At 39.4% G+C, this 16,617-nt stretch overlaps 1 protein-coding gene across 1 annotated transcript in view; it reads left to right on the top strand.

Annotated features, from left to right (window-relative positions):
* Positions 1-16,617, top strand: part of PSMB1 (proteasome 20S subunit beta 1) — an 18,317-nt gene extending 1,700 nt beyond the window's left edge. Inside the window, exons 2-6 of the mRNA XM_001140101.4 lie at positions 2,615-2,722; positions 5,545-5,626; positions 8,001-8,130; positions 14,394-14,500; positions 16,332-16,617. Coding sequence (XP_001140101.1) covers positions 2,615-2,722; positions 5,545-5,626; positions 8,001-8,130; positions 14,394-14,500; positions 16,332-16,517 — 613 coding nt within the window. The 3' untranslated portion in view covers positions 16,518-16,617. The remainder of the gene's footprint in view (positions 1-2,614; positions 2,723-5,544; positions 5,627-8,000; positions 8,131-14,393; positions 14,501-16,331) is intronic.

The following is a 16,617-nucleotide window of genomic DNA, read 5'->3' as shown; positions in this document are numbered from 1 at the left end:
GCTATTTCACCACTGAGTTTATGGATGCTTTTCCATTATACACCTTAACACTTCCTGTGATGACTAATTAAGTTGTATATTGTAGGGAGGGTTATTGGACCCGTTTCGTAAGGCTATTCTCTATAAATAAGAATTTTCAGTGTTCAGTATGCCCTACTCATTACTCACTTTTTAATCCCTTGTAATCCAGTTTAAGCCATTACTGCCCTAAAAATTACTTAGAACTTTCTGATTACTTTTTCTCAGTCATTGTTCTTTTTCTTTAGTGTTTACTGCAGCTGGCTCTCAGGCAGCCTTCGCTTCCGCAAAATGAGGCCTCATTCTCTTTTTCTACTCTGTCTTTAAATGTAGTTAAGTCATTAGCCGCCTTGTTTATCGCTCAGCACTCTTTCATGTCTCATTGCTGGGAGGATTACTCCCAAATCTGGTTTTCCAGTTCTGCCTCTCATGAGTCCCTCGATTCGGCTTCTTCAGTAAAACATTTTTAACTGGTTTTTCTGCTCTCAGGGTAACTCAAGACAGCTAGCAAAACAAAAAGCAAGCTAATTATTCCCCTTCATCTCCTCTTCTCCTTTCTTCTTATTTTTTGAGACAGAGTCTCACTCTGTCACCCAGGCCAGAGTGCAGCGGTGCGATCTCAGCTCACTGCAACCTCCAACTCCTGGGTTCACGCATTTCTGCCTCAGCCTCCCGAGTAGCTGGGATTACAGGTGCCTGCCACCACGCCTGGCTAATTTTTGTATTTTTAGTAGAGATGGGTTTCACCATGTTGGCCAGGCTGGTCTCGAACTCCTGATCTCAGGCAATTGACCCCCCCCCCCCCCCCAGCCTCCCAAAGTGTTGGGATTACAGGTGTGAGCCACCGTGCCCGGCCTCCTCTCCTTTAAAATACTTATAATTATGCCATCATTCTGCTCATCTAAGTTCTAAATCTTGGATGTCATAATTGGTTTTCCCAGTTCCTAAAACATTTGCGTAGGTATAAAAATTTGTCTATTTTGTGTGTTTGTGATGATTTTGGATTTACTGTTCACCCTGCTACCTTACTATTGCATTAGTAGCATTAGAACAGTGTTTCTGTCCCATTTCACATACTATGTTATTGTCAGAGCAGTCTTCCTAAAACCCCACTTTGTAAATGGAACTTTTCTCTCTCTTGCATTCCTTTTTTAAAGACCAGGTCTCACTCTAATGCCCAGGCACGATCATAGCTCACTGCAGCCTTGAACACCTGGGCTCAAGCAGTCCTCCCACTTCAGCCTCTTGAGTAGTTACAACTACAGATCATTCTTGCTCAGAATACCTTCATGATTTCTTGCTAAAATTCCAAAATCTTTAGCTTGGCATTTGGGATTTTCTACAGTAGGAACCCTGTCCATCACATAAACCTTAACGTCACTACATGTGCTTATGCAAAAAGGGCTGCCTGAATGAGTTGCTTGAATGTATGTACTATTTGAATAATTACCTGTTTGCCATTGCGTGCTGTTTATATTACCTGGAATGCCATCCTTTTCTTCTTGAGAGCTTTAGCACAAATCCCTCCTCAGTAAAAATAGTAGCTTAAGTTTCCTGAGTGCTTACGTCTGTGAGGCACCATGCCTTTAATTTCCACTATTGCATTGAAGCAGTGGTTATAGTTATCAGTCAAGCCTTGTACATTAAAATATACACACCCAAATATATATACATACCTTGTGACACAGGTACTGTTATCATCAACTTGCATTTGGAGGATTTGTCCAAGATCACATACCTAGTAAGTAGCAAGAGTGGGTCTCTGTCTCATGTAATTCCAGAGCCCAGGTGCTTAGTCATACTCCAGTGCCATAGCACTTATAGCTAACACTTACTAGAGGACCAGTTACATGTCAGGGACTGCTATAAGGGCTTACATATTTGATCCTTTGAACACCCTAATGAGGTAGCAACTGCAGTGATCTCTGTTGTATATATGATGAAATTGACGCTTTGAGAAGTAACTTACCCGCAGTCTCATATCTGCGAAATGGGAAAGCCAGAGTTAGAACCCAGGCAGTCTGCTTTTGGAATTCTACTGTAAGTCTCTTTGGTAAGCTGTCAAATTGTACAGCCACAGAGGGAAAAATTTACTGTTTGTCCATTTATTTGTCATTATATAAGGGCTTGGGTATAAAGAAATAAGCATTATATAGGCGTTATATAAGGACTTGGATATAAAGAAATGAAACAAGAAGAAGAAAATCCCATCTTCTCTAAACTCATAGAGCTTGCGTTGTAGTACCACTGTCTATACCTGATCCTCAAGGGCACAGATGTGGTATTTAGTTGTTCTGTATTAGTAGTACCTTGCGCGAGTAAGTATTAATGTGTTGGTGATGATAATTCATTGGCTTTTCTGTTACCTCCTGCCAAGGAGACTTTGCCCTGATTTAGGCTTATTAATAATTTTTTTTTCCAGACAACTCGTAGCCAGGCGTTCATTCTCTTCCCGCTCATCTTTCCTCTTCCCATTTGAATCATGTTTTTGTTGACATCTAGAGTATTTTATCCCATTATGTGCTATGGAGCATTCTTCTATTTGTAGGGATAGGATTACCACCCTGGAGAATTAATTTTTTTCTTTTTTCCTCAGTACTATACTGGCAATTGCTGGAGAAGATTTTGCAATTGTTGCTTCTGATACTCGATTGAGTGAAGGGTTTTCAATTCATACGCGGGATAGCCCCAAATGTTACAAATTGTAAGTAAATATTTCTAAAGACATTTCACAATGCCTTTGTAATGATTTAATGCTGTGAGAGTTTCTACTTCTAAATGATTTGTTTCATGAGTTTTTAAGTTGCTGTTGGGAGCATTTTTATTAGAAAACCATTTTCTAAGTTAATGTTTCCTAATAATTTAATGTGCAGTCTTAATAATATTTGCTGTATTCAGGGTACCAAAAGTGCTTTCGGTAACCTAAATGTGTTCACCCCAGCATTTTACCATGAAAAATTTCCTGCTGTGTCTTAACATGGTGGAAGGCCAGAGAAGGAAAGAAGAGCAAGCGAACCCACTGCTGTGATAATGTCCATTCGTGAAGGCTGAGCCCTAGGACCTAAACACCTGGTCCCAACTCCCAGTACCATCACAATGGCAATTAAATTTCAACATGAGTTTTGAAGGGAATATTCAAACCACAGCACCATTAATCCATTAAATGATATTTTTTTAAAATCTATCTCCCCACACTTTTTTTTTTTTACCTGAAACATTCGTTTTAGAAATATCCTAAGCAATTATGTCCACAGCTCAGTTTTAATAGGCTAGCTATGTTTTTCCTAAAACATGAAAATAAAGCCAAAACTTAAAAAAAAAAAAAAAAGCCTGCATAAATCACCTGAATACATACTGCAGATTGGCAGTGGTCTGTATTTAACAGTTTTGGAAATGCTTATAAATGGTCATGAATTCCTGGGTTAATTAAACTTGAATTGTAATAGGAATGGGACTTACGAGGTTTGGGTCCTTTGGATAGACCCTCCTTGTATTGTAGGAAGTAGGTACAGAAGAAAAGATACGTTGTCTTTCCTGCTCCCAGGGATGGCCCACATCTTAAAAAGCAATGAAGTTTGTTTTCGTCTTCCCAGTTTTGTGTCTCTCCACTTGCATCTTTTGATGCCCCCTTTCTGCTTTCTGTTTATGGTGCTCTTGTGTTACCTTTTTTTCTCCTCAAGGACGACACTTGTACAACTTGAAAGTAGTAAATATTAGAAATGAGATTTTAAAACAACTTTATGGATACCATCCTCGTACTAGCTTTTACTCATCTTTTAAATATTGCTTTAGTTACGTTTGCTGGTGAAGTGAGCACTTTTTTTTTTTTATGAAACACGTCAGATATAGAGATAGAGAATAAGAACAGTGCAGCATTAACGAATGCCTGTATATATCCCTCATCCCACGTCCTGTGGGGCTGACCTAGAACTAAGCTTGCCTCTTCCAAACCTGTTTCAGACTGTATTCTTTGCATGAAAACTCCCATTCCTTTGATGCACCTGGATATTTGGGAAAAGCATCTTGAAGTTCTAAGATTTCTGTCTTTCCCTGTTGGTGTTGTCAACCAATCTTGTCAGTAAAGGCAGTAAAGCCTTATAGGGGATTGGACGTCTTCACCTTAGTGCAGTGAGGTTGATGGTAGGCATAGATCAGGTGATGTTAGTGATGACCCTAGAGGTGTCAGCTGCTCTCCTAGTAGGACAGGTATGGTTTGTGCGAGTCATTTGTAAGTTTCCAAGAGGAATTGTGTGGCCTCTGCAAAATATTGTTTAGGTTTCTTTATAGATTCATATCAAGATCTAGGAATTAATTTTTGAAATACACGGTTGAATTTGTATGTCTATACCAAATTTTAATCCTCTCCATACAGATGGACATTTAGGTTTTGTTTTGTTTTGGGGTGCTATTTAAATGAGTACTCACTGGTGAGTCTAGAGCATCCCTTTGCATACTTGGATAAGTATATTGACAAGATGGATTTCTAGCAATAGAATTGGTGAGAGTGGTGTGTATTTAAATTTTTAATAGATACCACCGAATTGCCCATCTAACAAGTTAATCAGTTTATACTGTTTCCACAACCTCACCAGCATTTAGTTAGTTAGGCATTTTTAGCCAGTATAATTGGTTGAAATAGTCTCTTTTTGAGATTGGGATTTCTGAGTAACATAGAGGCTCTTATGTTTATGGTGACTTAATGTCTCTTTTTTCTGTGACTTGTCTGTTCATAGAAGTTACCCATCTTTCGTTTATGTTATTGCTTTCCTTATTTGTAAGAATATTTATAGAATTAAAATTAGACTTTGGGGGTAGATGCTACTAATATATTTTCTTAGGGTTTTAAAAAGCTATTCTTAAATTTCCCTGTAGAATTTTATGTAGTCAAATTTATGAAATTTTTCTGTGTGGCCCTTGGATTGTGTTGTTTAAATCTACCTTCACGAGGCTGGGTGCAGTGGTTCACACCTGTAATCCCAGCACTTTGGAGGCCAAGGCAGGTGGATTACCTGAGGTCAGGAGTTTGAGACCAGCCTGGCCAACATGGTGAAACCCCATCTCTACTAAAAATACAAAAATCAGCTGGGTGTGGTGGTGGGTGCCTGTAATCCCAGATACTTGGGAGGCTGAGGCAGGAGAATTGCTTGAACCCAGGAGGCGGAAGTTGCAGTGAGCCAAGATTGCGCCACTGCATTCCAGCCTGGGTGACAAGAGCGAAACTCCGTCTCAAAAATCAGTCAATTAACCTACCTACGTATCTTCCTCAGCCCAAGATAGTAAAAAAAATTCACCCATGATTTATTTAGTCCATTCATAGTCGCATTTTTAAAGTCTTTGATCTACCTGTAATTCATCTGGAATAAGGGGTAAGATGGAATACAGACCCCTCCTCCCCAGAAGGGTGGCTGTTTGTCCCATTACCATTTAGGGAATAGTGGGAATCAGAATTTTAAATTTAAAATTGCCGAAGATATGTTTTGCTCTACTATCTAACCAACTCAATTTTCTGAAATGTGCTTTTTACAGAACAGACAAAACAGTCATTGGATGCAGTGGTTTTCATGGAGACTGCCTTACGCTGACAAAGATTATTGAAGCAAGACTAAAGGTAGATGCTTTTGTACATTTCTACACTATTTTAAATTAATAGTAATTCATTAAATTCTTTTAAGCCTACAGCATGACTGTTGGTCAGATAGCTAGAGAGTCACTAGGTTAGTAAATGAATTACACATGTATGCTAGAAATGAAATGATATCATTAATGCAGGGTCATTAAAGTAGCATAATGTGAAACAGCAGCACATTCCATTTGTTAAAGTCTTATATCATATGAAGGGTTCTCTACCCTTTTAGAAGGAGCCTGGGAGGAGTTCTTCTGAAGATACTCTTCCCTCAAAAACAAAGCAAATCAATTCCTGTGGCAGGAGAGAGCCCAGGGAAGATTTGACACAGGAGCTTGGTTTGCATCACCATCAGTTGACAAGCTTTTCCTCTTTACAGTGCTGTGCTCTTAGTTGGCAGGATGCATGAGTAGAAATACGAAAGAATGAATAAGCCGGGAGCTTGGATGGGAGGCACAATATGCACCATTAACGTCTGTCACCTGACCGGCTTCAGTTGATAGCCAGCTGCCAGAAGTCAGGGGTGATCACATTCTGTTTTGCCTATTCATGAATAACACTTGAGATTATTTACACTTATGAGTGGTTACTGGAGTATATAATATATTTGTTTAACTGACACATGCTTTTTGAATGTGTAGAAAGGATTTCACTCAGTATTTATCAATTGTTAATGCTTTTTTAGAAACTTACATTGAAAGCCATAGTGACTTACGTTTATTGGCATATTTATGTGATAATTCCTAATGCTTATTTTATAAATGGGAGTTAGAAGACAAAAGTAAACATGATATTGTTAATAAAACAAGGAATGGTGAATTCTACATAATACACACCCCTTCCTGAAGTTTTTCTCTCATACTTTATTAGGTGGTGAAGTAAATAAATGTTGGTGCTTGGTTTCGAAATGAAATGGAATGAAATTTTTTTTTTTTTTTTTTTTTTTGAGACAGAGTTTCACTCTTGTTGCCCAGGCTGGAGTGCAATGGCATGATCTTGGCTCACTGCAACCTCTGCCTCCTGGGTTCAAGTGATTATCCTGCCACAGCCTCCCGAGTAGCTGAGATTACAGGCACCTGTCACCACCCCTGTCTAATTTTTGTATTTTAGTAGAGACGGGGTTTCACCATGTTGGCCAGGCTGGTCTCGAACCCCTGACTTCAGGTGATCCAGCCATCTCGGCCTCCCAAAGTGCTGGGATTACAGGCCAGCAGTGAGCCACTGTGCCCGGCCTATGAATAATTTTTTATAGTTTTTATCTTGGAAAGACATTCCTCTATAAGAAACTTACCTGTTACTTGTAGTTCATTTCTAATCATTTTTCAGTGTTTTGACTGTCATTGTTTAATTTTACGGTGCTAGTTAGATATCTATCTGTCTATTTATTTAGAGACAGCGTCTCACTTTGTTGCACAGGCTGGAGTACAGTGGCGCCATTGTAGCTCACTGTAGCCTTCATCTCCTGGGCTCAAACATTCTCTCGCCTCAGTTGAGATTACAGGTGTGAGCCACTATGCCTGGCCATTAGGTTTCTCATTAGAGATGTTTGCTATGTGGTTAACAAAAATTGGTGATCTTGAATTCATTTTATGTTTATAATTTTTGTGAAGTTTCTCTACCAGTGGGTAATGTAGGGCTCGCAAAGGTATAGTAAAGCTAGGATTTGCAGTCACTGTATTGTCATGCTAAGACCCTGTTTTGGATGCTTGTGTTCTCTACTGTAGATGTTTTAAGGATCATGACCACTGCTGTGTATTAAAATCATGCAGAGTAAGGGTGCTGCCCTGTGTCTTCTGTTCTCACAGAGATCTGCTCCACAAAGAGAGGGACTTACATCTAGGTTTGATCAGGGATTGCCGTAATTTTTTCTGTAAGGGACCAGATAGTAAATATTTACAGCTTTATGGGCCATTTGATCTGCTTCTGTAGTGAAAAAGCAGCCACGGACAATATTCATAGCAATAGGGAGTAGGCTGGATTTGGCCCCTGAGCCAAACTACAGGGGTAGTTTGTTGACCCCTGGTCTATATGCAGAGTGAGGGAGAGAGATGGATTTAAACCCGTCTTCCTTAGGCCACTTCATGTGCCCTTTCATGCACATTAGCTCTTGGATTAGCAGTACCTGAGATAAGGGTGGTATGGAAAATAGAGTCTAAACCAGAGAGCTGAGGGCAAACTTGGCATTCCTTCCCTTAAAATTTTATGTTAGTAATACTGTGTTGGTTGATCATGAAGGAAATAGGCATGCTTTCCCCTTCCACTGTGGTATGCATTTATTTATTCACTTTATACTGTTGATTGTTCTAGTCTATAATGGCCTCTGCCTCTACATGCCTGTGACTTTTATCAATAATTGCAGATGTATAAGCATTCCAATAATAAGGCCATGACTACGGGGGCAATTGCTGCAATGCTGTCTACAATCCTGTATTCAAGGCGCTTCTTTCCATACTATGTTTACAACATCATCGGTGGACTTGATGAAGAAGGTAGAATTCCTTCTTTCTGGAAAATGGTGGGGGGGGAGGAGTTATTATTCCCTAGATGTGTGTATCCATCTAGAGTTGAAAAGAACCATAAATACCATCTGACACAATTCTCATTTCATTTCTGATAATGAAAGTGATGAAGAAACTGAAGCTAATGTATGACCTCCAAAGGCACATTGAAGCTCTAATAGTGAATGTTGAGCAGCCAGTTATTTTGCTATTTTCTCAGGAACTTGCATGAGTTAGTAGTAAATAATTAGGCATTTTTATCTTATAGAAAGAAATCGGACCTAGAAAGCTTGACCTAAATGTGATTCTGAGTATTGAAAATTTTTTTATTAACAAATACACTTCAAAAAAATTCTTTAACGGTTCTAGAAGTCATTTGGGGTAATTAGTAATAAGCATCTACTCCAGTGTTTTCAGAACTTTTTGAAACACCTCTTTGATTTTTTGTCAGAGCCAGACCAGGATTCCCTGAGAATATTAAGTCTTGTTACTTAATATTCCATCCCATTTTTGTTCCAGAGCTGCATTACGCCACATGGGCACCAATGTTTTCCATCCAAATGTTCCAATCCATTTGTTCTCATTTGCAATCCAAATGTTCTCATTTGGATTGGCTTTTGGTTGCATCTAAAAATCAAATACAAGTACAGTGTCCCAGGACAGATCTTTGTCACTTAGAGTAGTCCATTGACACAGATGGATAAGTAGTCCATCTGTGTCATTTAGAGTAGTCCATTGAGATAAGAAGTTACAGAAGTGTCTAGATGAGGATATCATTGGAGTAAGCCCATCTTCTGTGTTCCTTCTGGCTGAACCTGTGGCTGAAGTTGCCCTAAAAGTAGGGGCAGAGGAATTCCTGTGAGGGACTGCCCTGAACCTAGTTGGGGTTCCAGAACACTAAATCTCAGGGTAATCAGTCAAAAGCATTTAGTGCTGCAGCAGTCCTCTCAGCAGACAGCAGGAAAAGATGTGTCCAAGGTGAGGGAGTTGATTTGAGTGTTGAAGGAATTTGGTTCAGGGCCAGGGATAGTTTCTGTGTGTTTAGCAACAGGGGTAATTTCTCAGTGTTTCAAGCAATAGCCTAAACAACATTGTCAGCGCCTGGGAATGTTCAAGGCAGGCCTTGGCTTGGGTCAGAGCCTCCAGGGGAATACATGCGGCTGGCCACATCACAGAACATCTCAGTTGGACACAGAAAGAAAGCAAGGGGACTGGGGACCCTAAATCCTGTGAGGGAAAATTCTAAGAGGAAAGGGTCAAGCTTCATTTCAGCGCCCTGCCTCTCGGTTGTTGACTCCTATCGCTTTCTGTTCCATGAGCATTTTCTTTGCGTGCGCTATCTCTGACTCTTAACATCCGCCCCCATACACAGCCTTGGGGAACATTCTGATCATTTTACCTGCCATGGTTTAGGCGTAGACAAATTAGGTTGACACAATTTCTTTTTAAGGCTTTCAACCTTACTTGAAAACCAAGAGAAAAAGTAAAGTGTAGAAATAGTAAAAATAGAAATGAATTACCTTTAACATGGGTAATTAGAGTCTAGCTACAAATTAATTTGCCTAACTTAGGAAGCTGGATGCTTCTGGTGTCTTTTTTGACTTACATTATGCCTGGCTTTAATGTCAGATTAATAGATTCAGATTTTAGCAACATTAAAAATAGCTGCCATTGAATTTCAGCAGGCCAGACAGCATCCTTTGAGTTTTTCCGAGAGTTAGAGAGTCTAATCTGGGAAAGCTGATACCTACTAAGCAGCAGACCTAAGATTCAGGTTTGGCTTTTGTTTCACTTCAGAGCCCTGTTCTTTGATTTCCATGTAACAGTGTTGCTAGTTTTGGTGACAACCTCAGGTGTCTCTAGAACTGTCTTTCTAAGCTTGTCTGTCTGGTTGGGTTTTAAGTGTTCTTTAAACTAATTTTTATTTTATAGAGGAATTTGTGTGAATAATAAAGCAGTCCTCTATCTTTTTTTTCCATTGCCCTAAGACAGTTTTCAACTCTTTTACCTGTATTTCCTGGTACTTACCTCCGTTTTCCAAAACTCTGTATTTGTACTGCACTCTTTTGAGATATCTTTTGGTGTTTTGTTCTGGTAGATGACGGTTCTTAGCTCTTTTGTGTCCTCTTCCTCATTAGCATCCTCCTTTAACACATTACACTTTTGGTAACATAGACCTTTAATGTTTTTATTATGACCAGATAGATATTGATCTTTGTTGCGCCAAGTAGCATGCATTAATATTTTCTTTCTTGTGTAACTCGTTTTTATTTTTTTCTTAAGTTAACTATCTCTAATTGGCTCAGATTTCTTTAAACTTTTTGTCAGTTCCTTGTACATTCTCTGAGTACAATTCATCTGGTTGTCAGACCTCACATACTAGGTGGATCCCTTTTCCCCTTGCTCCAGGATGGACCACTGCCATCCTGAGATTCCCCCACATCCTGTGTTCTCCTCTTTCTTGATTTATTTCCTTATTTTAGAGGCTTACCTCCTAAAAGATTTCTGAAAAAAACAAAACGGGACCTTTTTGAGACTTTGCTTTTAGGATCTTTTCTTTACCCTGGTGTTCTGAAATTGTGTAGTGATGTTCCTTGCCCAGAGTTTCTTATGTGTTTTGTCCTCTTTCTCCACCTTCTTTCCTCTCCTCCTCCCCTACCCCTCTGCACCTTCTCCACAACCACCTGGATTATGACCCGGTACTTTATTTTTGACTCCCCATGTTATCCATGTCTGTCTTTTTGGTTCTACTTTATGAAGATTTCCTTAATTTTAGCTTTTCATCCTTTACTGATTGCTTTTATTTCTGGTGTCATTAATTTCCAAGAGCTTGTACTTATTTTTTGTCTTTTTAAAAAAAATCCTGTTTACTTTCTTTGCAGTTTTCTGTATTTCATCAGAATGCTTTTTTTTTTTTTCATGTTGTGTGTTCATTTTTGGCCTCTGTCTTCTATGTTAGAGGCTTCCTTCAAATCTCTGATTTTTTTTTTTTTTTTGCTGTCCATTCACATTGAAGAGTCTTGTACCAAAATTTGATTATGAAAGTCCTTGTTGACATGGCTTGTCAACTGACAGCCGTTAACTGGGTGCTTAAGTAAGCAGCATTTTCTTCAGATGAAGAATTTCTTTAATCTTTTTTCCTGAGGTGAGGTGGGACTACAGGAAGAGAAGCCTGGTTGGCAGCTTTTTAGGCCTCGGAGGAGGAAGGGGGCTGAAGGTCTGTGTTTTGTTTACATCAACTTTCCATTTCATGTGTTTTGCTCCTACCCTTTGCCACTCTAGAGCCTGGTCCCCTAAGTCCAGAGCCTCTGCTAATGTCTCAGGAGACTTCCTTTACTGTCTTCTGTGTTGGTGGATGCAGGGACCTGGAGAGCAGTGCTCCATATTGAAACCTTCAGGACAGCAAGGTCCACAGCTCTTTCCCTTGGTGTCAGCCGCTGTCTGCACTAACCTCTCTGTCTTTAATCTCTTAGCTGCTCTCATGCCTTTTAAAAATTTTTCTCCCAAATTAAAAGTGGCTTTAGTTTTTCTGTAGTGAAAACAATCAGTACACGTTTATACATACGCTCATGCAGTTTTATGTAAGTAGGACTTTGGTATCTGTTTTTCTGTAACTATACATTATGTATTATCAAGGAGATCTAAGCTATATGCATAATGATTTTTGTATTTAATTTAAAAAAAATTTTTTTTGTCTTCTGTTTTTGCTGCTGTAATACATAGCATCATTTACCTAACCAGTCCTCTAAAGGGCATTTTGGCTTCCTGTTTTCTTAATATAAACACTATGATGAACATCCTTGTACATACATTTTTGTGTACTTCCCCAGTTATGCTTGTCTTGCTAGAATAAACTTCGAGTAGTTGAAGTATTGGGTCAGATAAATTTTTTTTTGTATTTTGTTGAGTGTACTCTTTCTGAAGGATACGCCAGTACCCTGAGTACCCGATTTTATATAACCTTCCCAGTATTAGAATTAACACATTTTGAAACATCTTTTTGCCTATTGAACAGTTTATTATTTTCATTTATATATATTCTTGGGCATGTTTTCGTATGTTTATTGACTTTATAAATTTCCTCTTTGGAGACTGATTCATATATTAACCGTTGCCCATTTCCTTATTTGCAGGTTAGTTTTCTTCTTATTGATTTTCAAGAACTACATTCGACTGTGTCAAATGTCTGTGATATTATAGATACTCCCAAGAGTGTTATTTGTCTCTTTTGGGTGGTGCCTTTTGCTACACAGAAATTGCTGTGTTTCATACAGTCTAATCTGTCCATCATTTCTGTATGACATTCAGTTTCTTGCCTTGTTAGAAAAACTTCTCCCATCCAAAGCTTAGCTGTATTTCTTTTAAGACTTGTCTGATTTTATTTTTTACATTGAAATGATTGTGCTTTTTGGATTTTACTTTGATGAGGAAAAGCACTTTGTAATCAAGATTCATGCCATTCTACATTTATTTTTGTTTTTATTTATCTATTGATTTTTGCTGTTTTATACTGATTTTACTAGTGTCTCTCTTGCTTCTTCTAGGGGGTCTTTAAAGCTGTGTTCTTGGACATAGCCCACCCTTTCTTTGGTTTATTTTTTTAAATTTGTTGTGTGTGGTTTTCTGAGATTGGTTCCATCCTTGGGTAAAGCTTTTGGGCCTCAGTTTACTTGTGGCCTGTCATCCTCATGAGAGATACAATCATTTTTCTGCCTTTACACCTTACATCTCTTTCTTTTTTTGTATATTGAGGTTAGTGGATTGCCTGCTGTGATCTCATGTCTTGTCCCAAGCTTGCTTCCAGCAAAAATACTTCCCAGTTTCTTAGGTGACCTCAGATGGTGCCTTCTCCACCAGAGAATTCAGTTTACACAATCCTTTTTCTTTTTTTGAGACCAAGTCTCGCTCTGTTGCCCAGGCTGGAGTGCAGTGGCATGATCTCGGCTCACCACAACCTCCGCCTCCTGGGTTCAAGCGATTCTCCTGCCTCAGCCTCCCAAGTAGGTGGGAATACAGGCATGTGCCACCATGCTCAGCTAATTTTTGTATTTTTAGTAGAGATGGGGTTTCACTGTGTTGGCCAGGCTGATCTCGAACTCCTGACCTCGTGATCGGCCCACCTCAGCCTCCCAGAGTGCTGGGATTACAGGCATGAGCCACCGCGCCTGGCCAAGTTTACGCAGTTCTATAGTAGAAAACATACAAAGCTAACAGTGGCAGTTGTACATGGTTAGTAAGGAGATTGTCCCTATATCACATCTCCCAGGGTACTGAGTTCTGGTATATAATGTGTTTTCTAAATCAGTTATGTTTTTAAAAAATCATACCTTGTAAATGACTCGTGATTTCTCATACCCAGAACACAGTTGTTTTTAACAGGCCTTTTTAAAAATTGCAGAACTACCTGTGTTCTTTGTAATAAACTCAAATAATATAGAAGCATATGAATTAATTCCCTTCTTTTCTTGCCTCTAATTCAGTGCTCAAAGATGACCAACCACAGTTTGTTATTTATCTTTCCAGACTTTTTTGTGCTTGTACAAATAGTTTTCTTATTCTTTTAAACAAAAGCAGTATTGTATTTTACAGGTTACAGAATTCTCTTCATTTTACTGTGTCTTGCGGATGTGTCCCTTGGACCTGTCTATATACATAAGTCGTGCTTTCCTTCAAGTTCTCCTCTTCGTTAGCTTAGGAGAGCCAAGAAATAAAGACTTTCTTATAAATGATTGTTTGAGTTTGGCTGATGTGTCCTACAGAAACCTCACCATCTCTCTCTGTGTTCTCCCTACTCTCTTATGGGTCCTTACCTACTACCATGGCTTGGATTATTTTTGTGTATTCTCATGGCTTCCAACTGTTTTACATCTGCAGTGGTTAATTCTCTTGTCATCTTTACCTGAAGATCATAAAAATGCCTTTCTCCCTCTTACCCACCCTTTCTGTGTTACTCAATATTGTATTTTAACTCCCAAGCCTACAGTTTACCCTTGAACAACACACCAACACGGGGATTGGGGCTGTCTGCTGGGTGGCACCTGTGCAATGGTGACTGGGTTCTGGCTGTCACATGTGCAACAGTGTGTGTGCTGCAGCTGTCACCAGTGCACACAGTGACTGTGTTCCAACTGTTCCCTGAAGTTTTAGCCAAGGTGATAGTCCGTTTTGTGTCACGTTTTGACCTGATTTATTTTTGCGATGATTTGGGATTGTGATTGGATACCATCCTTATGAATACTGTTTTCTTCTTTAAGGAAAGGGGGCTGTATACAGCTTTGATCCAGTAGGGTCTTACCAGAGAGACTCCTTCAAGGCTGGAGGCTCAGCAAGTGCCATGCTACAGCCCCTGCTTGACAACCAGGTAATGATACTGTGTCCAGGTAATGATACTATGTCCAACTTGTCATGGTGTTCAGTTGAAGTGCCTTCCTCCAAGTTCTCCTCTTCATTAGCTTAGGAGAGCCAAGATATAAAGACTTTCTTATAAATTACTGTTTGAGTTTGGCAGACGTGTCCTACAGAAACCTCATGGTCTCTCTCTGTGTTCTGCCTACTCTCTTGTGGGTCCTTACCTACTCCCATGGTTTTGATTGTTTTCCTGTATTCTCATGGCTTCCAACTCTTTTATGTCTGTAGTGGCTAATTCTCTTGCTGTCTTTACCTGAAGATCATAAAAATGCCTTTCTCCCTCTTACTCCCCCTTTCTATGTTACCCAATACTGTACTTGAACTCCCAAGCATACAGTTGACCCTTGAACAACACGGGGATTGGGGCGCCAACTCCCCGAGCACTGGAAAATCCACATATAACTTTCGACTCCAAGAAAACTTACAAATAAGCCTACTGTTGACTGGAAGCCTTGCCAATAATGTAAACTGTGGATTATCACGTATTTTACATATGTATTATGTGCTGTATTCTTATGATAAATAAACTACAGGAAAGAGAATGTTATTAAGAAAATTATAGGAAGAGAAAATACATTTACAATACTGTATTTGTTGATACTGTAAGTTTACATCATCTGTTTACAAGGAGAATCATCTGTCTGGAGTGGTGGACAACCACAGCTGCAGACCTCAATCTACAGTACATATCAAGCAATTCAGCTTTTTCTTGTAATGTCATAACTTTCCCTGCTTCTTGGGGAGCACTTCCAGCATCACTAATAGTGCTTTGTTTGGGCCACTTGCTATTTAAGGTTTATAATAATTGCACTAAACACAATGAAAAACCAAGGAGAACATTGAGAGATCACTTTAACTTGTTATAATCAATTTATGTGTATTTTATGGTAGTAAATGATAAAATAGCTAGTATCTACATATAGTTTATACATTTGTGACATACCTTTCTCTTAATTTTTAAGGTATTTTTAGGCTACTTGGCTCATCTGAGTTTTTTCAAATTGTTGCAAGTCTCCGAAAACTTTTCAGTATGTTTACTGAAAAAATTTATGTATAAGTGGACCTGAGCAGTTGAAAACTGTGTTATTCAGAGGTCACCTGTATTTCTAATTCGTCCCTCTTTGTGATTACTGCTGGCTAAATTCAGACCTACATTATTAGATTATTGGATTTATTTCCTAACATCCTTTCTGCCTACAAGTTTACTTCCCTAATTCATCCTGCTCAGTTTTCTGAAGGATGTCATATATAGCTACTCCTCTGCTTATTGCTTATTGACCTCATCTCCTGTCACCCCACTACACCCAGACCCTAACTCTGCTTTTCTCAGAAAAGATGTGCTTTTCCTAACTCCGTCCCACATCTTCAGTCTGGAATGTTCTGTGCTCTTCAGTGTAGCCTTCAGCGCTCACCTACTTAAAAGTCCTTTCTGCTGAAGCCTGTCTTCTTCTAGGAGACTTAGTGGACATCTGTTGGGGCTCTCCTGGCTCTTATTTTCTTCTTAGTTATAGCAATTCTCTGATCACTTTGCTTGCATACGTCCACCTCTCTGGGTCATGTGCTTCTCAAGAGTGGGAGCTTTGCCAGGGAATCGTTGTCAGATTTCTGATGTGTGTAATTCATCCAGGTCTGGAAGGGTCTTTATTCAGTCTGAAGGACATTTTAATTTTGTGTAGTATTTTCATCACAAATCCTCGTACACATGAGGGTATTGGAAGAAACTTGAACCTTTCCTTTGTGCTCACTGTCACATGACATCTCACCCAAGTTTCATGTCCCACCAGGTTGGTTTTAAGAACATGCAGAATGTGGAGCATGTTCCGCTGTCCTTGGACAGAGCCATGCGGCTGGTGAAAGATGTCTTCATTTCTGCGGCTGAGAGAGATGTGTACACTGGGGACGCACTCCGGATCTGCATAGTGACCAAAGAGGGCATCAGGGAGGAGACTGTTTCCTTAAGGAAGGACTGATCTGTGTGCTCTTATCACCAATCAGTTCAGAACTGGTTGATTTTGTACTTTGGAACTGTACCTTGGATGGTTTTGTTTATTAAAAGAGAAACCTGAAGTA

This window comes from Pan troglodytes, chromosome 5 (genome assembly GCF_028858775.2).
Source record: "Pan troglodytes isolate AG18354 chromosome 5, NHGRI_mPanTro3-v2.0_pri, whole genome shotgun sequence".
Taxonomy (NCBI): domain Eukaryota; kingdom Metazoa; phylum Chordata; class Mammalia; order Primates; family Hominidae; genus Pan; species Pan troglodytes.
Note: the sequence above shows the minus strand (reverse complement) of the source record. Positions and strands in the feature narration are given on the sequence as shown.